At 36.4% G+C, this 25470-nt stretch overlaps 3 protein-coding genes across 3 annotated transcripts; all 3 read left to right on the top strand.

Moving 5' to 3' along the window:
• Positions 1–2933: 2933 nt before the first annotated feature.
• Positions 2934–4844, top strand: LOC141660892 (uncharacterized). Its single transcript, XM_074467873.1, has 3 exons — positions 2934–3434; positions 3600–3894; positions 4225–4844. Exons 1-3 carry the CDS (start codon positions 2934–2936, stop codon positions 4842–4844), a joined length of 1416 nt encoding a protein of 471 aa, XP_074323974.1.
• An 11789-nt stretch (positions 4845–16633) lies between these two features.
• Positions 16634–17401, top strand: LOC141660891 (putative mitochondrial protein AtMg00310). Its single transcript, XM_074467872.1, has 2 exons — positions 16634–16847; positions 16920–17401. The coding sequence occupies exons 1-2, from the start codon at positions 16634–16636 to the stop codon at positions 17399–17401; spliced, it is 696 nt and encodes a 231-aa protein (XP_074323973.1).
• Positions 17402–17947: 546 nt separating this feature from the next.
• Positions 17948–18535, top strand: LOC141660890 (uncharacterized). Its single transcript, XM_074467871.1, has one exon. The coding sequence runs from the start codon at positions 17948–17950 to the stop codon at positions 18533–18535; it is 588 nt and encodes a 195-aa protein (XP_074323972.1).
• Positions 18536–25470: the final 6935 nt, after the last annotated feature.

The following is a 25470-nucleotide window of genomic DNA, read 5'->3' as shown; positions in this document are numbered from 1 at the left end:
AAGTTTCTCCTTGAAACTATATTCAAAATATTTTAAAATAAGTCGAGATAATATTCTCCGACGATATGAAATTATTCGAATGATTTTTCCAAAATCAGAAAGTATTTTAAATCAGGTTATATTATTTTAAATCATAAATAAACCCTTTAATAAATAATAAATAATTAAATTATAATCGATAAATAATTAACCTCGAATGGTTTTACTCTCTAAAAGAATATTTAAAATAATGTTCATCAACTAGTTTATGTCTACGTAATTAATAATTTTTAATGCTTAATCAGGTTTGACATAAATATTCACTGGAGAATACTTCTCCCAAAATAAATGAATAGTAAGTAAATATTTCTTGTCCAAATGATAAAGTATAGTTGAGGAAATACGATCTTTGGAAATCGTTTTAATAAAAGTTCGAGGTGTTTAATATTTCGTAAGTGGACGTTGATTCTCTTGGAATAAAATAATTACGGATTTTTAATCGTCCAAAACATCTCTGGGATGATTCCCGGGTTTATATTTTATAAAAAAAACTGACCGACTCTCGGTCTTACGACTTATACATCACGCTCTACTATAGCGCTAATATTCTTAAATAAGCACCTCCGGAATACTTCCGGGTTTTCATCATTTTTTACTAACCGATCCTCGGTCTAAAATATATACATGACACGCTACTCGCTAGCGTTACATTCTCAATTATAAACTCCTCCGGGATACCTCCGGGTTTTTATAAGCTTACACCGACCGACTCTCGGTCTAAATATAACATTTCAAACTCGGTATGAACATATACTAGAAATTATCAGCAATTGAGTAATGTAATACATCTCAAACTTCGTAAAACAGTTTAAAGCAATCTCATGCATATATCACAGTTTTGTAAAATATTCACAACACAACAGTTCTTAAAAGGTAGGGTTTGAAAACTTGCCTGGGTATCTCGAGGTGGAGGATGCTCTAGGTTCCGCTCGAAAATCTATGACCATAAACACAATTCATTTCGTTAGGTCCCGTTCTAATTTACAGCAACTCGCACTAATACGCTATTTATTATGCACCCTCTCAACTTATACTACCCTTATTATTCCTTTAAGTCCTTATTCACATCATGGTCGCTTCATTTTTCTAAGTATCTTAGGTTCATTCTCTTTATCATCGTCGGCTCTGCTTATGGATTCTTATAGTTTCTACTCGCGCGGTCTCGGCTCTGATATTTTTATAAAACTGAAAAATAATTTTTTTCACTTGAAATTTTTATGGCAGTTAGGAAACTCAATATGTTACTCTCTGTAAACATTTCATGATTTATGAATACTTTTAAGTTGATCCTTTATATTTTCAAAGTTCGTGATTTGTAGCAGTTTTGTTGCGTAAATCACTTTTACTAAAACGACCATAACTTTTGATTCGTAAATTGGAATCAAGTGATTCAAGTGCCTAAACGATCCTTATGACATTGATTATCATACTCAATGGTTATTTTTCAAGAAACTACAGTTTACAACTCCGGGATTTTTTGCAGAAACTTAAAGTTACGATTCATTGGTTTTAACGGAGTTACGTTTACGATCGGGGTTTCGTTTACGCCCTAACTCTTAACACAACCACCAACAATCATCATTTCATCATCAACACACAAACTTCTCTCAAGAACATCATGTTATTGAGGCAACAACAATCAACCTTAAATCTACTTAACTTAAACTTCAAGATCTCAACAATACCACTTCTTAAACTAAGTTTTCTACCACATACTAAATGGATCTTAAAATGAATCTTAAATAAAGTTGGGCCAAATAATTTTACCTTTCTTGAAAGCTTGAGATGTGTTCTTGAGGATGGTGGAGGCTTGGAAGTGCTTGGTATGATTTTTTGAGCCTAAAACCACCATTGAAATCAAGAAACCAAAGAGAGGTTACTATTCATACTATTCACTAGTGAGTTTCTTGATTTTATTTCACCCATCAAACCTTGATAAAAAGAGATGAAAAAATTTTCTTACCTTAGTTTAATTTCTAGGAGGCTTGATAATTAATGGGATGATTTTACCATGGATAGATTTTGAGATTTGAAATTGAATTTCCTCTCCCTTTTTGATATAGCGGAATGGAACAATTGTGAAGGGGGGTATTTATACTTGCTTCCCTTGGTTGCTTAGTTTGGTTGCTTTGCTAGGTTGCTTCTAGGAAATGGGGTGGAAGATCTTGCACTTGATTTTTATTCTCCTAGGTTGAATCCTAGGTTTATTCTTGTTGTAAATCTTAGGGACAAATCTTTGTAGCTTGCTAGGTTACAAGCTAAACTACATGTGTTAGCTTCCTTAGCACACTATTTTGCTAGCTAGCTTGATCATCCTATGGTTAGCTCACTATTTAATGAATTAACCATGGTTACTTTCTTACCATGGTTTAGTTAGTGCGTTACGTTTATTTAATCATTTACGCATTCGCTCGGTCGCTTAAACGTTTTCGTAATACTTACTCGTAAATGGTTCGCGACGTAATTTCTTTCGTATTTATTCTTTATATTTGAATTATCATACTTGAATATGAATCCGTAGGGTTTTAATCTTGTAATTATATAGTAATTCCCGTAATCCTCGATAAGTCGTAAATACGGTCATTTTTCAAAGTTCGTTTTCTTCGAAAACTAATAGCGTTTACATACACTCATTTGGTACGTATAATCAAAGTATCAACTCCGAAACTCATTTTCTCATGCACTACATATTGTGGGCTAAAAAGTTTTCTCCGTCCGTCAGGGTTACTATTCATTAAACATTTTACAAGGTCTCAAAAATTCAAGTTGTTATATTACTATTCATAAAGGTCTTTTACCGATGTCAAAAATTTGGGTTCTTACAACTCATTGAGTCAAGTCCGGAACCAGAAGCAAATATAACAAGTCCGGAGGGACCAACAAGCAACCAAGTCATGGTAGTCGACAAGGCAAATCAGGTCCTAAACCAAGCTAGTCCTACCATGCAGGCAACCAAAAGAAAAGAACCAGAACAGGGGAACTTCTACCTAAAGAAGAACTCTGAAGCCCGAATTTATCAAATGGTTTCAAACAAAGAACAAGCAAAAATCGAAGCAGCAGTCGAAACAGAAGAAGTCCAGGTTGATGAAAGCAGTCCTAACAAAAAGGTGAAAGTTGGGTCAGGACTCGAAGAGTCCTTCAAGGAAAGATTAGCGTCCCTGCTCCGGGAGTACAAAGATGTTTTTTCCTGGAGTCCAAGGGACATGCCCGGACTACATGAGTCCATAGCAATGTACAGCTTAGATGTCAACCCCAACAGGAAACCAGTCAAACAGAAGAGAAGGAATTTTGCCCTGGAGAGGCAAAAAGCAATAGACGAAGAAGTAGAGAAGCTAATCAAAGCAGGAATCATCAACGAAATCAAATACCCGGAGTGGCTAGCTAATGTTGTTACGGTGAAGAAGTCCAACGGAAAATGGAGAATGTGTGTGGAATACACTAATCTGAATGATGCATGCCCGAAGGACCCATACCCTCTCCCAAATATTGATCAATTGATAGATGCCACCTCCGGACACATCATGCTAAGTTTTATGGACACCTTCTCTGGATACAACCAGATCAAAATGAACCCGAAGGACATACCTAAGACAGTATTCATAACTCACATAGCAGTCTATGCTTATGTGATGCTGCCCTTCGGACTGACAAGCGCAGGATCAACTAACGAGAGAGCCATGAACAAGATATTCAAGTCCCAGATTGGGAGAAACTTGGAGTGCTATGTCGATGATATAATTTTCAAATCAACAACTATACCAGGACATGTGGAAGATCTGAAGGAGTTCTTTGACAACCTAAGGAAGAACCAACTCAAGCTGAACCCGGAGAAATGTACTTTCGGAGTAGGAGCAGGCAAGTTCCTAGGATTCATGATCAACAACAGAGGCATAGAAGCCAATCTGGAGAAAATAAAAGCAATCCGGGAGATGAGGGCTCCTAGGACCCAAAGAGATATGCAGAAGCTAGCAGGATCCCTCGCAGCACTCAGGAGATTTATCTCAAATCTAGCAGAAAGGTGCTTACCATTCTTTGATCTACTCAAAGGAGCAAGCAACAAGAAAGAGGTGAACTAGAGTTCGGAGTTCCAAAAGGCATTTGAGGAAATCAAGTCCTACATCTCTCAGCCACCAGTCCTAACTAAAGCTCAGCCAGGAGAGCCTCTCTACTTATACTTGTCAGCAGGAGCGCAAGCAGTAGGAGCCGCCCTAATCAGGGAAGAGAATGGAAGACAGCCACTAGTCTACTACGTAAGCCAAGTCCTTAAAGATACGGAAACTAGATACCCAAGACTGGAGAAGTTTGCCTTCTCCTTAATCACAACTTCAAGAAAGCTCAGGCACTACTTCCAAGGAAGAGAAATAAGAGTCGTAACAAATCAGCCTCTAAGGAAGATAATTCACAAGCCAGATATGTCGGGAAGACTTGTCAATTGGGATGTGGAATTGAGCCAGTTCAATTTAAGCTTCATTCCCAGAACTGCCATTAAAGCTCAAGCACTTGCAGATTTCATAATCGAATGCAACTTCCCAGAAAAAGAACCAGAACCAATGAACATGGACCCAGAAACAGAACAAGATGCAAGTTGGGGAGCCTGGACCTTGAAAGTAGATGGTTCTTCAACAAGCGAAAGGTCGGGAGCCGGACTCATACTGAAAAGCCCTGAAGGATTCACCATTCAAACAGCTATATCTTTTGGCTTCCCCGCAACAAATAATCAGGCGGAATATGAGGCATTAATTGCAGGACTAAAGCTCTTCAGGACCCTGAGGGTCCAGGACTTAAAAATCTACAGCGACTCTTAAATAGCGGTCAAGCAAACAAACGGAGAATACATAGCAAAAGACCCTATTCTGGCGAAGTACCAAGCACTGGTCCAAAGTTACTTAGCCTAAATACCAAACCATCAAGTCCTTCAGATATATCGAGAAAAAAATGAAGAAGCGGATATTCTATCCAAATTAGTCCGGAACTCGTCAGATCTGGACTGCTCAGTTTACTTCGAAGAACTCCACAAACCATCTATTGAATCCAGAGAGGTCTTGGAGATCGAAAGCAACCAGAACTGGATGACTCCCTTCATCAACTATTTGGAGAAAGGGGATATCCCGGAGGATAAAGGAAAAGCCCAAAGATTGAAAGCAAAAGCAGCCAAGTTCATCCTCGAAGAAGGACTACTCTACCGCAGGACTTTCTCATCTCCTATCCTAAAATGTGTCGGCCCAGAAGAAGTAAAGTACTGTTTGGCGGAAGTGCATGAAGGGATATGCGGAGATCACATGTTCGCAAAGGCCCTAGCTCATAAGATCATAAGACAAGGCTACCACTAGCCAACTATCCACCAAGACGCAATAGAGTTCGTGAAGAAATGCAAGGAATGCCAGTTCTTCGGCAATGTGACCCGGATCATCCCAGTCCTACCATCCTTAGTCCTGTCACCTATCCCCTTTGTTGTCTGGGGTATTGACATCATTGGACCCTTTCCCCGGGCCAAAGGAAATCTCAGGTACTTGTTAGTCTTGATTGATTACATGACCAAATGGGTTGAAGCGAAAGCAATGAGGACAATTAATCAGCAAGACTGTATAAAGTTTATGGACAACATTTTGATGAGGTTCGGGATACCGCGAGTCCTAGTATCTGACAACGGGCCACAGTTCATCGGATCAGAATTCGAGTCCTGCCTTCAGGAGCGCGGGATTAAACACAAAAAATCATCAGTGGCATATCCCCAAGGAAACGGCCAAGTAGAAGTCACCAACAGAATCCTGCTCCGAGGTATTGAAAAGAGACTCAAAGAAAGCAAAAGCAAATGGCCGGAAGAACTACCAAACGTACTATGGTCATACTGGACAAGCCCTAGGACAAGCACCGGAGAAACTCCATTCAAACTAACTTATGGCACAGAAGCAATGCTTCCTATTGAAGTGGGATCTCCTTCTCACAGAGCAATAAACTTTAAGGAAGAAGCAAATGAAGAAGGACTCATAACAAACATGGATCTAATTGATGAGGTCCGGGACCAAGCTGTAGAAAGGATGGAAAAATACAAGGAGAAAAAAAGAGAGCACTTCAGTAAGAAGTTCAGAGTCAAAAACTTCCAAGTTGGAGACTTAGTCCTTCGAGACACAGAAGCATCAAATCCCATAAACACTCGAAAGTTAATGCCCAAATGGGAAGGACCATACAAGGTCAAAGAAGTCCCGATGCCAGGAACCTACAAAATCCTGAACATGGATGGCTCAGAAGTCCCAAATACTTGGCATGGACTAAGAGTAAGGAAATTCTACCAGTAGGAAAGAACAAACAAAGCAACCAAAATCTTGTAGCCAATATGGCAAGCAACCAACTTGTTTTTCCTTATATTTTGTATGAATGATTAATGAAAAGAATTTCCTCCTTTATATTTATCAAAGCTAACCACTAGTCCGGACAAGCTATTAGTTAGGACTAGTGCAACCATTTTTACTTAGAATTAACTTTCTAAACAAAAAAGCTAACCACTAGTCTATACAAGCTATTACTCAGGACTAGAGCAACCATCTTTACTTAGAATTAATTTTCTAAGCAAAAAACCCACCACTAGTCCGGACAAGCTATTAGTAAGGACTAGAGCAACCATTTTTACCTAGAATTGAATTTCTAAAAAAACAATCACTAGTCCGGACAGGCAATTGGTCAGGACTAGAGCAACCATATTTACTTAGAAATAATTTTCTAAGTAAAAAAGCTACCACTATTCCGGACATAACTATTAGTCAGGACTAAAGCAACCATATATACATAGAAAAAATTCTCTAAGTTCACTAGTCCGGACACAACTATTAATCAAGAACAGAACAACCATTTTTACTTAGAAATAATCTTCTAAGTAAAGAAGCCACAACTAGTCCGGACATCTATTAGTCCAAACTAGAGCAATCATGTTTATCTAGAAATAATTTTCTAAAAAAGCAACCACTAGTCCGAACAAGTTATGAGTCTGGACTAAAGCAAAAACATTTACATAGAATTATTTTCTAAGTAAAACAACCACTAGTCCGGACCAACTATGAGTCAGACTAGAGCAAACATCTTTAACTTAGAAAAAACTTCTAAGGCAAAAATAAACTACAATAGCAAAGCAGAATAATAGCAATGAAGGCAAACATTCAAAATCTAACCGGACTCAAAGTCAGCCCGGAGCAAAGTACGAGAATTACAACATCAAAGGATTAAAAGTCTTATAGCAACATCAAATTACAATTCAGAAGAAATTAAGATTTCGGAGCATCAGGAGGAAGGAAGCTGGGGCAAGGCCCATCGAAAGGCTCCGGTTCCCCGAGTCCTGCCTCAATATGTTGTTTCGCCTTGATAGATTCTTCAACAAAGCTCTCCCAGTCTGCCTCCGGATTAGTTTTAATATGCCTCTCAGCAATCAACCAATAGAGACCAACCTCCGGAGCACCGGCATTGGCAATTTCTTTGTCATACTTCTCAAACCTCTTAAACTCTTCAATTACTTCCGACTCCGGCCTCACAGAGGAAAGCTGCTTCAGGAGTTCAGCTAAATCAGTCTTTAAATCCGCAGCCTCCTTCTCAGCATTCTCAGCCCGGGTTGTGACGTCATTAAGTTGATTATTCAGTCTGTACAAGGAAGTATCTTTGACAATAATTTGATCCCTCAAATTATGGATCTCAGCATCCTTATCAGTAATAGTGGTTAGGGCATCCTTAAGCTCATTATAAGCCAGATAAGCAGATCCGGCCATATAACCACCAAGCTACAGGAAACAGAGGTACTTAGAAAATTATTCTATGAAAAAGGAATAGAAGATAAACAAGAACATAAAAACAATGTATCTGACCCCAGAGCCGGGAGCATTCCTTCATAGTTGCGTCAAATCCGGACTGGTTCATCTTCTTCCATTCAGCCTCCGAAGTAATCCCGGCCATGAATCGAGCAACCTTAACTTCAAGCTCCGGACTACTAGCCTTCGGACTCTCAGCATCCAAGCCTTTCCCCTTGTCAACTCCGGACCCAGCACCAACATTGACATTCTGAGCCCGGGGAGGCTTTGTCCCAGGGTTCCGGAGCCTTTTCTTCTTCCGGACACCATCAACCTCCGGGACCTCTCCAAGAGGCTCCAACTCCTCCAGGTTTGTGAATTTATCACCCATTTTTAGCTCAAATTCGGCTTCGGAGCCCTGTCACCCGAATCAGCCTCCGGCTTGGAAACAGCGTTGCTCTGTGACCCCTCCTCCACAGAAGCATTAGATCCAGACCCACCAACTGCAGCTTTCTTCGGCAATTTGAAAGCCTTCCCCAAGCCCTTCAAAGCATCACTATATGCCAAAGAAGACATGTTCGGATTATAATGGGTGTAAACCTGCCAGAAAATAAAGCAAAAAACACAAGTCAAGACAATAAATTTACAAAAACCAAACACTACAAAGAACTACACCAAAATAAAGCAGTCCGAACACAAAAACAGATAACTTACACCCTATCATATGCATAGTTCTGTGCATCATAAAAGTATCACGGGTCATCTGGAAAACCAAACATTCACAAAAAGCAAAAACCATCCGGATGGCATCTCCCCGGAGAATATCCCAATGAAACCGAGTCCGGACTCCATCAGCAGCAATATGGAGAAGATAATGCAAATCTAAACCCCTCAGCATAATCAACTCCCCATTCCAGTGCTTCAACGAGGACTGTTGAATGACGGGCCTGTAAGAACCACCATAACCACACTCATGCAAAGGTATTTGGCTAGACCGGACTAGGCTAAAAATATGATGCCACAACTTGAAAGTGGGCTGAACTTTGAACTGGTTGTAGGAAGCAATAAATCGGGTCATCCAATTGATCCCATTTGGTGTTACCTGCATTGGGGAAAGTTTATACTCATATTTGCATAAATGCTTGAGGAATAAATGCCAGTGCGGATTCCACCCGGACCGGAGATGCTCCAGCCACACCGGAACAAACCCATCAGCTGGCCTGTGATATATCCTCTCTCCGAGCTCAGGCCACCTCCATTCAATCCGGGTATCGAGCTGGAAAGCAGCCCGGATTGAAGGATCATGTGCCGTATGGTCCAAAGCAGCATACTCCTCCTTCAACTCATAATGCTCATTCGAAACAATACTCCCGGTGAACTTTCTGTCAAATTCATCCTTATCGTACGGCCCCGGACCCGCATTGGGCTGCCTCGCGTACCCGGACCTAATACTTCTATAATAGAAGTTGTTCTCTATGTCATCACTCTTGGTGATGAAGTAACCCAGAGTGTTAACCCATAAACCCTCCGGAGTGCAAGGTACCTTCCTAGAGGAGATCCTAGCTACAAATAGTTTGGTTATAGCTTCGGAATCAGAGGTGGACGCCTTCTTCCCCATTTCAATTCGCTCATAATCACTAGAAGATTCTAAATTTGAGCAAGTCGGCCCCGGATAGCAGGTAATGTAGGCCTTTGCACGAGCTTTAGTCCGGACCATAAACCTAAAATAAGTGATAAAGGTTAGTCTAAATCCCTACATATTATTTATCTTGAAAGCTACATGGTCCGGACTATCCTATGTTCAATTTTATTTAAAGTCAAAAGCAAACAGTCTGGATACCTGAATCTCAAAAGCCAAAATAAAAACACAAACCAAAACAACCACTCCGGACTACAAAATCCTAGAACTAGCCTATTACTTCGAACTCAAGCCACAATAACACAAAAACAACAAAAACCAAATACAAAAATATCAGTCCGGACTAAGCAACCAAGTCCAGACTCAACCAAAAAACCCTGATTTCAGAAACACAATTCCATAAAAACAAACACCAAATTATGCCCAAAACATATAGATACACATATACACAGGCACATTCAAACAAAAGAACATGAAGGACACTACAAAATAATCGAAACCAAAGCAACAGAAACTCTAAGCATATGCAAAATAGATACAATAAAGCGGAAGAAACTTACAAGTCTAAAGAAAATGGAGAGTTTGGGATGACCGAGCAACGAGCAGAAACCTCAACTTCTCCCGAGAACAGACGCTGGAAAATATTCAGAGAAAAAGAAGAAGAACAAAGGCGAATAGAGAAGAGAAAGGTAAAAAAGAAAAAGAAGGGGGAGGAGTGCCTTTTATAGGCACGGTGAATCCCAACAGGCCATGCCACGTGGCACGATCCTGACCGTCCATCATCCACGGTGATTAATGAAGAGTCATTATTACAGCACGTCTTTTGAAAAAAGAAAACTTTAACAATTCAAATCATTGGGGGGGGGTAATCCCCAAAAACCGTTTCAACTCCCAGGTCCGGACTACTTAACTCAGCGTGGACTGGGGGAAAGGAAAACTCAAATTCTTCTAAAGACAACCAAACCTTAGTCCTGATTGGCCGAACTCATCGCAATCCGGACTGGGGGCAAGGAAAACTCAAATTCTTCTAATGACAACCAAACTTAGTCCTGATTGGCCGAACTCAGCGCAATCCGGACTGGGAGGCAAGGAAAACTCAAATTCTTCTAAGAAAAGCAAACCTTAGTCCTGATTGGCCGAACTCAGCGCAATCCGGACTGGGGGCAAGTAAAGCTCAATTTCTTCTAAAGAAAACCAAACCTTAGTCCTAATTGGCCGAACTCAGCGCAATCCGGACTGGGGGCAAAAAAAACTCAAATTCTTCTAATGACAACCAAACTTAGTCCTGATTGGCCGAACCCAGCGCAATCCGGACTGGGGGGCAAGAAAAACTCAAATTCTTCTAAGAAAAACAAAACTTAGTCATGATTGGCCGAACTGAGCGCAATCCGGACTGGGGGCAAGTAAAGCTCAAATTCTTCTAAATACAACCAAACCTTAGTCCTGACTGGCCGAACTCAGTGTAATCCGGGCTGGGGGCAAGAAAAGCTCAAATCCTTCTAAAGACAACCAAACCTTAGTCCTGATTAGCCAAACTCAGCGCAATCCACACTGGGGGCAAGGAAAGCTCAAATTTTTCAAAGACAACCAAACTTAGTCCTGATTGGCCGAACTTAGCATAATCCGGACTGGGGGGCAAGGAAAGCTCAAATACTTCTAAGAAAAGCAAACCTTAGTCCCGATTGGCCGAACTCAGAGCAATCCGGACTGAGGGTAAGGAAAACTCAAATTCTTCTAAGAAAAGCAAACCTTAGTCCTGATTGGCCTAACTTAGCGCAATCCGGACTGGGGGGCAAGGAAAGCTCAAATCCTTCTAAAGACATCAGTCAAAAGCTCAAATTCTTCAAACAAGCCAAAATTTACTCCCCCATACAGAAAATCTGCATAAGGGAGTGGGGGCACATGATAGTACATATAGCTCCTGCAAGATCTAGTCTTGGACTCCTAACTCCATATAGCTCCTGGAAGGACTAGTCCTGAACTCCTAACTCAGTCTAGTCCCGCGCACTGCTAGTCCTAACCAGCCCAGTCCCGCAAGCCCAACCTTGAGAAATCTCAGCACGTGAGGCACTAGTCCAAGCACATGACAGGGACAACTGTCACACATCAATCACGGGAATAATCATGGCACGTGTCAGAGGATCCTCAGAACAATCCTTGACCAGTCCTGCGCTGACACGTGTAAAGTATCCACTCCAACCAGGTGTACTCCGCTCCCAGAACCGATGACTACGATTTAAAGGTACCAACCCCAAAACTCTATCCTTGGGCTATAAATAGCCCAAGAAGGTAAGATTTTGGGGTTAATCACTCTCTCACACTCATATACACATAAAGCTACCTTGCATTCATATTTATCTTTATCTTACCCAAAAGCGGGTTCTTACTCTCACACCGGAGGCGCCGCAGGACCAAACACCCCTTCCGGTGTTGTTCTGTAGGAACTCCACCACAGCTACACCTCCACGGCGACGAAGGATTCAGACACGGCATCGAAAAAGCGGTCCCGCCACCAGGAGTTATCAGAGTGTAGATGCTCTTAGGACCCTCTCCGGAGCAGGTGTCAAAACTTCTAAGTAACGTGACTGTTTGAAAACACGTACAAAGGAGGTGGGTTGATTAATTAGCGAAAATAGGGAAGATTACGAGTAAGTCGCTGAGGTGATGATTGTGAAATTTGTAACATGGCGCATCATATGGATCTACTACACAAACCAAACATTTGACTCTCAGAGTTTGCCAAAGTCCCTACATTGTTACTGGTGCTTTGTTTTCATTGGATGCCGTCCCATATGCTCCAACAATTATTTCATGTTCTGTATTATCGATTTCTTTAATAATTTGGTCTAGGCATTTTATGCCTCATGCCGTCATGCGTGCATGCGACCTATGGAATACAAGTACAACACCACAACCTCCCTGTCCATGCAATTGACAGCCTCGCATTCGCTCACACAATACAATTTACAATTAAATCGAATTCAAATGTTTTACGCATCGATATCAGATAGATAATTTTGATCAAGTTATATTAAATAATTTATTAAGAATTGAAAAATATTCCTGTCATCATTCAAAAATCCCTAACGAGAGTCGACCTCCTATTTCTCTCATTTTCCATCTCACTCGCCGCCTCCACCTTTACCTTCATACACTCAATTCAAATAACTATTGTCATCGCAAGAGACGTATTCTGCTATCTTATTTTTTCTGTTTTTATTTCAATAATTTTCAATAATTTTCATCTTTTGGGTGAAATTTTTGATTCGTGCATCCATATTTTTGGGTATTTTTTATGTCTTTCTTTTTGGAGTGGTTTGTGTCTCTCCTTTTGGAGTGGTTGGTGTGTTTTAATATGTTTTGGTGTGTTCGATTTTGTTATTTTAGTCCGTTGATAATGATTCAATTGGTGTATCGGGAGATCTGGGAAGCTAGCTTTGAATCTGAAAGTGTGGTGATTATTACAAAAGCTTATCTTGCACAACGAAAGATTGTTCAATATATGGGGACATCTGTATCCCCCGCCTCAGTTGGCGTAACTGACGGGTATGAACACGGGACTATCACCTATTTTTTATATGCGCAGGTCAATTGTGATGCTACTGTTTTCAAGATTGTTGGTGTCGACTGGATTGCTCTGAAAAGCTTTGTAATGGTAAAAATTGGCAAGAATATTTATATTCTGTTTGTTAAACAATCTGAAAATAGAATGACTAGATATTTAGCTCATTTTATTTCCCAATCAGGTTGTATTATCAGTTCAGAGATTTGTCATGACTGTATTTAAGAGTTTTAATGAATGTTTTTTGTCAAAAAAATTTTTTTATTAAGAATTGATATTCGCTCCATTTCGTAACATCTGTTCATTTTAAAAATAGAATTTATTTTAAATTTAATTATCTGGTTCAATTTTTAAATATAAATCTATATTTTTTAAATATAATTCTATTATATATATATATATATATTCAATTTATATTTTTAAGAGGTCAATATTTTTTCACATATTATATTTATTTAATGTAATTAATATATTTTTTTTATTAATATTTGCTTTTTAATATATGTGCATTTTTCATAATGATGTATTCCCTCCGTCCCTCCCAAATGTTTATATTAGAGTTGTGCACGGTATTTAACAAAAATAATAAAGTAATGATGGAAAGTTAAAAAATAAGTAAAATAGTGGGACTGATTAATATTATATATAAAGTGGGTATAGTGGAGAGAAATAGTGGATGTACTTATTTTAAAAATTATAAAAACTTTATTACTTTTAAAAAAATTTAAAATATTAAAAATTAGATAAGATATTAAAAATAAAGTGTAACCAAATGGAAAGGATAAATAAACAAGGTTGAATTGATGTAGCAAGGAAAAGTACAGGCAGACGCGCAAATCTATCAACAGTAAGTTGTAAACTGCAACTCACATGCCAAGACAAAGTAGACAACTGTTAAATGAAATTTATTTAACTCATATTTCCCCTCCTATTTCTTTCAAATTCATGTTTCGTAACGTGTTTGATCTACTACACTACCTCTATTATTTGAAGCTTGTTGCTACTCCCTTCGTCTAGGATGTTTATGTTATTATTTGGTACATATTTCAAGATTTTTATAAATTATATTTTTTTAATTTTTTTTAAAAAAAAGATTCAACATAAAATTTTTATTCAAAAAAAAAAATTAAAAAATATTATGAAATTATACTTTAAACGAGAAATTAAAAAGCATGTAAAAAAATAATGTAAACAATCCAGTGGAATGGAGGGAGTATACTTTTTACGGTTAATGTTAACAAGACCTTTGGCAATTGTTTATTTGTTAATTTATAATAAAATTAGGTAGATCGATTTATACTGCAATTTGACAGATCTACGTAAACAATAATTGTATATCTTGGTTGGTTGATTTCTATCAAGTTTGGGGTAGTTAATAACCAACTAAAGTGGATTAGTACTGGATAACTAAACAACAACTATGATCTAGCTAGTAGTAGCATTTATCATTACACCCTGTTAGCAGAGATGGATAACTATGAAGGGGCGTTTGGTTAATATAGAAATGGAAAGAGAAGAAAAAAAAGCAATTATTGTTTATTGTTTTACTTGTTTGGTTCTGGAAACAGAATGAAAAATTACTTTATTATATTAATATTTAATTTTTCTAATATCTTGTAATGTAAAAATAGTCAATATATTTTATATTTATAACAATATAATTTATTTATATCATTTTTATTTTTTTCAAAAAAATTAACATATAAATTATATACGAGTCTAATTAATTCACTTTTTCTTTCTAAATTATCCTAAACTAAACACCTCATAAGTGTTATGCAAGATGGGGTCTGATTTGAATTTTGACAAAAATTAATACCGTATCAAATAATTTTAATCAAAATTAAATTTAAACCGCCTTTTTGATTTGGTTTAAGTTTGAACCGAAATCCAAAAATTATATAGAGAATATCGAAATTAATATCTAAAAAAGTCCATAAACAAGTTTGCCCAAAAATATAAATATTCCCAAATTGTTATAAATATAATAAAATACGTATGATTCAAATAAGAAATTACATTTTTTTAAAAAACAATTATATCAAACTTTTTATTGATGCTTATATGTTTATTAGTCATATTTAATTATTTTAGTTTATTATTTTTCTTATATGTATTTCATTTCAAGTCTATGGATATTGTTTATCAAACATGTAATCAGATCAAAATTGTTTTATTTTTAGTAACTTAACCAAATATGTTATATATGATCATTTGTTGATTATATAAAAATATATGATATAAATATATAATGAAAGTGTATTATGTTTAATATATCGGATTCAGTAGAGTTTCGATTTAGTTTAATTCGAATCGAGTTTTGGTTATTTCAGTCGGGTTCTAGTCTGGTTGACCTAAAAATAAAATCCGAACCAAATTCAATATAACTTTGAAAATAAAAAATAAATCTGTAACCAAATCGTAAAAATTGAATACGTAAAAATTCAATCGGATCAATTCAGTTGAATATCTGTTGGTTCGAATTTTTTTGTCAAATATTTATTTGTTGTAGTACATTAAAGTTTTTAAAAAAAAGAACTTAAAGATGGAAGTTGTTCAGAGGTATTTTCTTAGCATATTATTTTTTTGTAATTTTATATAATAAAATTTAATATTATCGTACAACTCATATAAATTATTTTATAACTTTAATAACTCGTTAATTATACATATTAACAAAGTTCTTTTGACAATTTATTTTGAATAACTTCAAATCATAAATAATTTTTTAAAATTATGGCAAACGTACTCTTAATTGAAGTGTTTTATGATTTTGTAATACTAGTTTAAAACTCATGCGATTTACGAATTATTTTTAATAATATTTAAAATTTTGGGTCTAATTTGAATTGAAATTTTTAAGATATAAAATTTATTTATTTAGAATTTTAAATATATAAGATAATAATAATCATAAATACACACACGTTTATAAGTTAGTGATATTTTTAAAATAAGTGGTATTTAAAAAATAATAATATTGATTGAAATATATAGTTTTATTAATATTTATTAGGGTGCTGCAAAAAATAATTATATTTTTATTAAAAAATAAATTTTAACTAAAATCAATAGTATACAAATTATTTTGGTTTCATTTTAGTCTTGTTTTAGTCTAGATGAGTTTTATGCATTTCTTTTAATTAGTATAAGACCCATTATATCGATTAAATTCAATTAATTATTTTTGAATTTATTTTAAATTATTTGTTTAAACTTAAATCAATGATAAAAATTTTATGTTAGCTCATAAAAGTACATATTATTAAATTGTAACTGGTCTAATTATTTTTTTAATTTTGTTTTATCCCTAATCGTTTGTATAAATTTTGTTAACCCAGAGGAATAATATATAATTATTTATTTTAGTGTAACGTTATTACCTTGACTAACAGATTATCTCTAATTTCCTTTTAATAAAATAATATGGATATTGTAGAAACTTGAAAAAAAAATTGTAAATATATGAACACAAACATTTTACAAACAGAACCGACTGTCAAACTTTTAAAATTTCTGGTTAGGGTGGATCCTGTTATCCCACTCATTTCTAAGCCTATAATATATCTAACAACTAATTAGTTAGACTAAAATAAGAACTTGTCCGGGCAAGCGATAAATTACATGAAGTCTACTCTGGTTTTTAGTCCTAACACAGTAGAGTCGTGTAGAAGACAGGTTTGTGAGTTGTTGCAAGTTAAGGAAACTGTGAATCCAGGAAACTATCCTGGCCTTCCAATGTATATTGGTAGAAGAAAGAATAATGCGTTTAAGTTTCTGAAAGATCGAGTAAGTCAGAAGTTGCAGAATTGGAATAATAAATCAATATCCAAAGGGGGTAAGCTGGTTCTACTCAAAACGGCAGCTTAATCAGTGCCTAACTTTTGGATGAATCTTTTTCTTATTCCAGGACAGGTATGTAATGAGATACAGAGAATTATGAATTCGTTTTGGTGGGGGAATAAGGGGGGAACCAAGGGGATTAGGTGGATGAGTTGGGAGAGGTTGTGTGAAGGAAAATTTAATGGAGGGTTGGGATTTAAAGACTTGAAGCAGTTTAGTGTGGCTATGCTTGCAAAACAAGGATGGCGTCTATTAACCGAGGAACATTCGTTGGTATCTGTTTTGATGAAGGCGAAGTATTTCCCTACGGCAAATTTTTTGAATGCAAAGTTGGGTAATAATCCGAGTTATATGTGGCGTAGCATTCTGGAATCTCAAACAATTGTGAAACAAGGGAGTAGACGTATGATTGGGAATGGGGAAGATACTGAGGTGTGGTCAGTTCCTTGGCTGCCCTGTGTTCATAATGGATATATTACTACAAGTGTACCTCATCAATTAAAGGATGCGAAAGTGATGAATCTAATAAATGAGGATAGGGATAGTTAGGATGAGGAAATTTTACAAGATATCTTTGAGGAGAGAGATGCTGAGTTGATAAGGCAGATTCCAATATCAAACCAGGTTCCGTGTGACTCGTGGTTTTGGATCCTAGAACAATCAGGTCTATTCAGTGTTAAGAGTTGTTACAGGGGCTTAGTGGGAGAAAAAAATTGGCCTCAAGCAAATTTTTGGAAGAAGATGTGGTCTTTGGAAGTGCCAGGAAAGGTAGTGAACTTTATCTGGAGAGCATGTAGGTCAGTAATTCCAACGGCTGTGGCATTAGAGGGTAAAAGAGTCCAAATTGATACGAGATGTTCGTGGTGTTTGAGTCAGGAGGAAGATATTATTCATGTACTGTTTAGATGTTCTTTTACGAAGAAAGTATGGTCGAGAGTGGGTATGCAGGAGATTAATGATGAGACTTGTCAAGGGTCTATGATTTGAATTTTTCAGAATTTGTTTAGCAGGAGTACACGAGAGAAGATTATTTGGGTGGCAGTGGTGTACTAGTGTTTGTGGAATCGGAGAAATCGCTGGGTATGGGATAGAATTATGGGGTCTGATTTTGGAGTTTACTCAACTGCAGTGAATATGATAAATGACTGGAAAAGAGCTTTGGGTTCAAGACAAACGGGGAGAATAGAGACTATTGCAATTCGACGTTGGTCTCCACCAACAAAAGGATGGCTGAAAGTAAATATAGATGCGGCAGTTTTTGCAGGTAATGGTAATGTGGGAGTTAGTAGTGTGATCAGGAATGAGGCAGGAGAATTTGTTCGTGCTCGAGCTAGAAGGATCACAGCGCACGTTCAACCGAGAGAAGCAGAGGCGATAGGGATGAAAGAGGCATTAGCATGGATAAAAGATTTGGGGCTTAAAAATTGCATAGTGGAAACAGATTTTAAACTACTTGCAGATGCTTGTAATGGAGTGGAAGGACGCTCATATTTTCATACAATTGTTTTAGATTGTATTCATATGATTAAGCACTTAGATGAAGTGCTAGTGCAATTTGTGCATAGGTCTGTGAATGAAGTAGCTCATACATTAGCTAGAGCAACTCATTCTATGTCAGGCTTCCGGGAGTGGTCTGTTGCTCCGGATTTGATATCAGATGTATTGATTAATGATTTGAGTTAATGAAAGCAAGTACTTTTACTTCAAAAAAAAACTAATTAGTTAGACTTTAATTTTATTTTAGACCAGATCAATAGTATAAGATTTATCTTTAGTTTTATTTTTAACTTTGAGTTTAGCTCAGATAAATACTTAACATTATTTTTGTTTTAGTCTTGTGCCCGTTATAAGATCTAATTACATTTGATTTGTTTTTAATTTTATTTTAGTCCGGGTGAATTAATGTTGTTTTAAAATGAATGAATAATATATATTATTTTGCTTTAGTCTTATTACATTATATTGACCAACACATTACTTTTAAAAAAAATATTTTGTTTTAGCTCAATTTAGCATTATTTTTTCGGTGGGTCAATAAAATTTATTATCTTATTTTAGCCCGAATCAACAATTTAAAATAATTATATTTAGTTTACTTTTTATTTTTTTTATTGAAGATAAGGTAAATGGTAAAATTTTGTCTATCCCGTGAGTAGTATATATTATTTTATTTAAATTCGAAATCATAGATATATTATAATTCTATTTATATTTATATAATAAAATTGTGCATATAATATTTTATTTTATTTTCAAGGCCATTACATTGACGAACGAATTATCTCTATTTATGTTTTGACAAAATTAAGTAGCATGAATAATATAGATACACAAAGAATTTCATGTAATATATAAATTCAAGTACGGTACCAACTAATTGATTATCAAATTTTTAATATTTTGGCGTGCAGTGCACTAATGATTTATTTTAAAAAAATATTTATTAACTTGAAATAGTTAAAACAAATCATATTAAAGTTCAAATAAATAAATAAAACTATCTGATTTTGTTTGAATTTATTTCGTCTATATATAGAGTTTTATAAATCAGATTTTGATGATTTAATGGTCCACACGAAACTCACGAAGTATTGTTTAATTTAGTGATATTCTATTCAATTTGGAATATCTATTTATCGTAGATTATAAAATATTTCTTTATTTTAGATCTAATGACTATGATTAATTTGTATAAAAATCTAACGATACTTATTAATTTGGTACATGACCATGATTACCAATAAAATTGATAAAATTCCTTTATACATGTTATGTATTAAGGATGTAATTTTGATTTTATTGTTGTTTAGCTCATAGTTATAACATATATTAATTATATCCATGTGATTAGTAAATTCTATTATGTATCACGTTAACTTCAAAATGATTAACTGCCACATATTATATATATAACTGTAAGTAATGTAGGTTTCTGTAGGTAGGTATCTTTCTTGTTCACGTGCACTTATAATATTGTTTTAAATTTACAGAACATACATTGCAGGATATACATATAAATACAGAACAAGCAATATAGAACACATACAAATAATTATTAAAAAACTATCGATTAAAATATATATTTATGTATATTTTTTTATATTTTTTTCATCTTTCTTTACATGTACTTGGTTATACCATAAAAAATCGTTCTGGGTATTTTATCGAATCTTTATGGAAATGGGTCCGATCGCCGCCGCAGAAGAGGACGGACGAGCTCTGGAGAACGCGTCTTCGAAGTCTAGGGCGCACTCTTTGCGGGGAACGCTTACGACGACTATATGGCACTTCCTATATGGGAGTCGCTTAAGACGACTGTTGACGATGAGAAGTTGTGATGATAATTGGTGAAGTTATATATGAAGGTTTACGATGATCATTCCGACGGTGGATTACGACCATGGTGGAGGAAGTTTACGACGACCGCTACGACGATAGTACCACGACGGTCTCTATAGTAGAAGAAGACGATGATGATGAATAAGTATCGATAAGAAGGCTATAAAAGATGATCTCAAGTCGAGGGAGAAGGAGTGAAGCAATTAAAAAATGTCCCTAAACCCTTTACAGGGCACGACCCATGCAATATGGCCGCATTAGGTGGCCGTCCGCAACACAAGTAAGTTGACAAGGAAGAATTAGCGAGGAGGTTGCTTTCACAACTAAAATAGGAAGTGAACAAAGCATAAAAATCGTACAAGGAAGAAAGAGGAGTCCACATAGGGCCTCTCCATGCTTAGGGCGCGCCTTAGGCATTGGGGAGCACTCCGGAAGGCTTCAACCCTTCACAGGGAGCGCCCCGTGAAGGAAAAAAGCCCTCCGGGAGACGTCATTCTATAGTTTTGCAGGTTTTTCCTCGTAGGGGAACGGTTGTAAACATCTATTGTGTGCTTTGGGAGCCCTGTCTTCATATTCGGTGGGTTGTCCTCGACGGGAGACTCTAGCGTTATCTCGCATTTTGCACTTTTATGCTTGGGATCACTTGTCCTGTAGTCTGGTGGGTTATCCTCATCGGGGACAAGGATGCGCTTTGGAATTTGCGGTAAGTCATGGCTATACTTGCATTTACAATCGACGAAAGTAGAAGTAGCGGATGGGGAATCCTTCGGCCGGGGAGTATCCGTGTCCGTGAAGTCCTGAAGTTGTTAGGAATATGTTGTGAACTTGATGATAAGTTAAATTAAACACCTTAGTATATTTAACTTAGTGAAATTTGTAGCTCTCAACGGATGATCTAATATAGTCCCGATGGATGAACTTTATAGTCCCGACGGATGATAATTTGACATCCATTGAGAGTGAAGCTTATGTAACAAATAAGTATTGTAGCTCATTTCTACAAACAACATTTTTTAGTCTGGTAGATTGTGTAGGATTCTCTAAGTCATGTTGACTACTAGATTGATATGTAGAATAGGTTGACTAATTGTAAATATGAGATATCTTGTAATTCTGTATAAGTGAAATATAGTCAAGTAGAAGATAGACTCCCGACGGATGATCTACAAGACTCCCGATGGATGATCAACAATGTTCCCGACGGATGACCAATATAGTCCCGACGGATGATCAAATTCAAAATAGCTGTTGACAGTGACAACACAGTCACATGCGGTTGGGTATTTGCAAAATGAATGTGGCAGCCTGGTAAGCAGGATTTTGAGAACAAAGAAGTATTATCATTTCCATGCAAATGTGAAGATTTTCAAAGTTGCTGGAATATAGTAGTGAAGCAGCATGGAGTTAGGTTAGATATATTTTATTTTATTTTCTTGTCTTACTATCATGTAACTTAGTGATATATAAACCAAGAGTAGCAAGTAGAACATTTAACTAAGCAAGTTTATTTTCAGAGAAACATATCAAGATGTATTCAACAAGAATTTCTCTGTAGTTTGTTTGTTCAACTTGTAAAGCAGCTGTGAGCTATTCAAAACTTCACAGAGTTCTCATTCTGATATATATATATATATCTAATGGATACATTCAAATCCACCAAAAAGTTTTTAAAGCCTTGTATTTTATTACTTAGTGTTTTGATTTCAATTATCTTTCTATTCCGCACTTTATCAAATCAAACACTGTTATATATATTAAGTTAGAACATTTTTAAAATCAAGAAAAAAAGCCAAAATTACATTCAACCCCCCCCCCTTCTGTAATTCTTGTTGTATTATTAGGGAATGACAATTGGTATTAGAGCAAGCTCTTGAAGTAGAAAGAGTTTAAAGATCACAACAAACAACAAGATGAACAAAAAAGGATGTTGGAGTTAAAATTCCATTTCTGGACAAAGACAACTATCACCGCTGGAAGGTGAAGATGCACCTACATTTTCTTTCCCAAGATGAGGCCTATGTGGACTGCATAGAGAGAGGTCCTCATATACCTATGAGAGCTGCAACTGGCAATGAACCATATGTTCCAAAACCTAGGCATGAATGGTCAGACCCTGATATTGAGCAAGTCAGGAAGGATAAGAAGGCCATGAACATTTTGTTCTATGCTGTTGATGGTGATATGTTTGACAACATCATTAACTGTAAAACAGCCAAAGAGGTTTGGGACACAATACAGATTATTTGTGATGGTACTGAGCAAGTAAGGGAGAACAAGATGCAGCTCCTGATTCAGCAAATGAGCATTTCCACTGTGAAGAAAGTGAGTCACTCACTGATATATTTAGTAGATTTCAAAAGCTACTAAATGCTCTGAAGCTGCATGGAAGAGTCTATCAAACAAAAGACTCTGACCTCAAGTTCCTTAGATCTCTCCCAAAAGAGTGGAAGCCAATGATAGTCTCATTGAGAAATTCACAGGATTACAAGGAGTTCACCTTGGAGAGACTGTATGGCATCCTGAAAACTTATGGGCTTGAAATAGAGCAAGATGAAAGGATAGAGAAGGGAAAGAAGAAAGAAGGATCCATAGCACTGAATGCTGAGTTGGAAAAGGAGAAAGAGATGAAGGTGGAAGCTGTTGAGTCTACATCAAAAGTCTGTGAAAGCAAGGGTAAAGGGCTGGTAGCTGAGAATGAAGATCAGTTGAGCCAAGATGACATGGATAATATTGATGAACATCTAGCATTTTTATCCAGAAGATTTACCAAGCTCAAATTCAAGAAGAATTTTAGAGCAGCCAAGCCAAACAGAAACATTGTTGATAAGTCAAAATTCAAGTGTTTCAAATATGGCTTGGTGGATCATTTTGCCAATGAATGTAGAAAGTCTAATTCCAGCAAAAAAAAACTTTGAGCCTGTTGATTATAAACAGAAATACTTTGAGTTGCTCAAGCAAAAGGAAAGGGATTTTATCACACAGGAGAATGGCTGGGCTGCAGATGAAATGGATGAAGATGAAGATACAAGCTATGTCAACCTAGCCCTGATGGCAAAATCAGATGAAACATAGATCAGTTCTTCAAGCAATCAGATAATCACCACTAACCTAGAACATTTATCTAAAGCTGAGTGTAATGATGTAAAAAATGACATGTCTACAGAATTGTATCACCTGCGTGTTACACTTAAGTCCCTCACTAAGGAAAATGCTAAAATTAAAGAAAACAATCTGTTTTTAAGTGAGAGGAATAATGTGCTAGAGTCTCAATTTATTGATTTTAAAAATTGAGAATTGAGTGTAAGATTGTTAAGGATGAATTAACTGAGTCCTTGAAGAAAGAAGAAATTTTATAGAAGCAGCTTGAATGAGAACATGAAGTGATTAAGGCATGGAAATCATCTAGAGATGTTCATGCTCAAATCACTAAAGTTCAAGGTATTGAGTCCTTTTGTGATGCATCCTAGAAGAAGAGTAAAGAGAAGCTTGAGTCCAATTTGGTTGAAGGATTGTTGACAGATGTGGACTCGACGGATGATGAAAATCATCCATCGGATAATCAAAAGGATTATCTGTCGAGAGACAAGGAGCCACATCCGTCGGTTGTGAGTAAACCAGTTAGCAAAGCTAAACTAGCTAAGTCAAATGAGAAATATGGATCAGTTTCTAAAAGTTTTATTCCAGGAGAATCGAGTCAAGTTATAAAAGAAAAGAAAGTTAATGTTGAGCATCTGTCTATCAAGCAATTGAATGACAGATTAGAAAAGATTGAGGTTAAAACAGAAGCTAAAAAGAAAAATAATAGAATTGGGAAAGTAGGAATTAACAAATATAACAACTACACACCTGATAAATATGCACCAAGAAAAATTTGTGTTAAGTGTGGTAGTGTTAATTATTTATCTGTTAATTGCAAGCCTGCCATGCCTACTCCCATGTTTGCACCCTCTTCTTTTCCCAACATGACTGCCATGCCTACCATGCCTATGAATGTTATGTCTACTCAGAATATGAATGCATAATTTGCTAATATGCCATTTGCACCTAATCCTTATTATGCTACATTTAGTATGCCTCAAATGCCATTTAGCATGCCTTACTGGAATAACATGTTTGCAAATAGCATGCCTTTTCATGTAAACCAAAATGTGCATGATAATTCTGTTTTAATGTCTGGTTTCAAAGGTTCAACTCAAATGACTAAGGATGAATCTGAAATTCTCAAGTTAAATGAGATCAAACCTAAGAAACCAAAGAAGAAAGCTAACAAGCCAGGACCCAAGGAAACTTGGGTACCAAAATCAACTTGATTTGATTTTAATGTGTGCAGGGAAACAGAAAGAATATGTGGTATCTGGATAGTGGTTGCTCAAGGCACATGACTGCAGATTCTACCCTGCTCACTGAGTTCAAGGAAAGAGCTGGCCCAAGTATTACTTTTAGAGATGACAGCAAGGGTTATACTGTAGAATATGGCTTGATTTCAAAGGACAATGTCATCATTGAAGAGGTTGCCCTAGTGGATGGTCTCAAGCATAATTTGTTGACTATCAGCCAGCTTTGTGATAAGGGCAACTCAGTTACTTTCAGTTCAGAAGCCTGTGTTGTGACAAATAAAAAGAGCAACAAAGTGGTTCTCACTGGAGTGAGAAAAGGAAATGTGTACTTAGCTGACTTCAACTCATCAAATGCAGAGTCAGTCACTTTTCTTCTCAGTAAAGCAAGTCAAGATGAAAGTTGGCTATGGCACAAGAAGCTGTCCCATCTAAACTTCAAGACCATGAATGAGCTTGTCAAGAAAGAATTTGTTAGAGGTATTCCTCAAGTGGAGTTTACTAAGGATGGATTGTGTGATGCGTTCCAGAAAGGAAAGCAGATCAAAGCATCATTCAGAAAGAAGCTTGATTCAACAATTGAAGAACCTTTGCAACTGTTACACATGATTTGTTTGGACCAGTCAATGTGTTGTCCACCTCAAGAAAAAGATATTGCCTAGTAATTGTAGATGATTTCTCAAAGTTCTCTTGGACATATTTTCTAAAGTCCAAAGATGAATCTAGGGAAATCATCATCAATCACATAAGGCAAGTCAACAATCATCCTGACTTGAAAGTGAGAAGAATTAGGAGTGACAATGGAACTGAGTTCAAGAACTCTGTGATGAGATCATTTTGTGAAGAGAATGGAATTATGCATGATTTTTCTGTAGCTAGAACTCCTCAACAAAATGGAGTGGTGGAAAGGAAAAATAGATCTCTAATTAAAGCTGCAAGGACAAT

Source organism: Apium graveolens, chromosome 5, assembly GCF_009905375.1.
Source record: "Apium graveolens cultivar Ventura chromosome 5, ASM990537v1, whole genome shotgun sequence".
NCBI lineage: Eukaryota > Viridiplantae > Streptophyta > Magnoliopsida > Apiales > Apiaceae > Apium > Apium graveolens.
This window is presented reverse-complemented; position numbering and strand designations above follow the sequence as displayed.

Coding starts and splice junctions, on each gene's coding strand:
- LOC141660890 (XM_074467871.1), top strand. CDS start 17,948: ATGGGGTCTGATTTTGGAGTTTACTCAACTGCAGTGAATATGATAAAT.
- LOC141660891 (XM_074467872.1), top strand. CDS start 16,634: ATGAAGTCTACTCTGGTTTTTAGTCCTAACACAGTAGAGTCGTGTAGA. Junction 16,848..16,919: donor TAAATCAATATCCAAAGGGG/GTAAGCTGGTTC, acceptor TTCTTATTCCAG/GACAGGTATGTAATGAGATA.
- LOC141660892 (XM_074467873.1), top strand. CDS start 2,934: ATGGTAGTCGACAAGGCAAATCAGGTCCTAAACCAAGCTAGTCCTACC. Junction 3,435..3,599: donor GGCTAGCTAATGTTGTTACG/GTGAAGAAGTCC, acceptor GGATACAACCAG/ATCAAAATGAACCCGAAGGA. Junction 3,895..4,224: donor TACTTTCGGAGTAGGAGCAG/GCAAGTTCCTAG, acceptor ACTTGTCAGCAG/GAGCGCAAGCAGTAGGAGCC.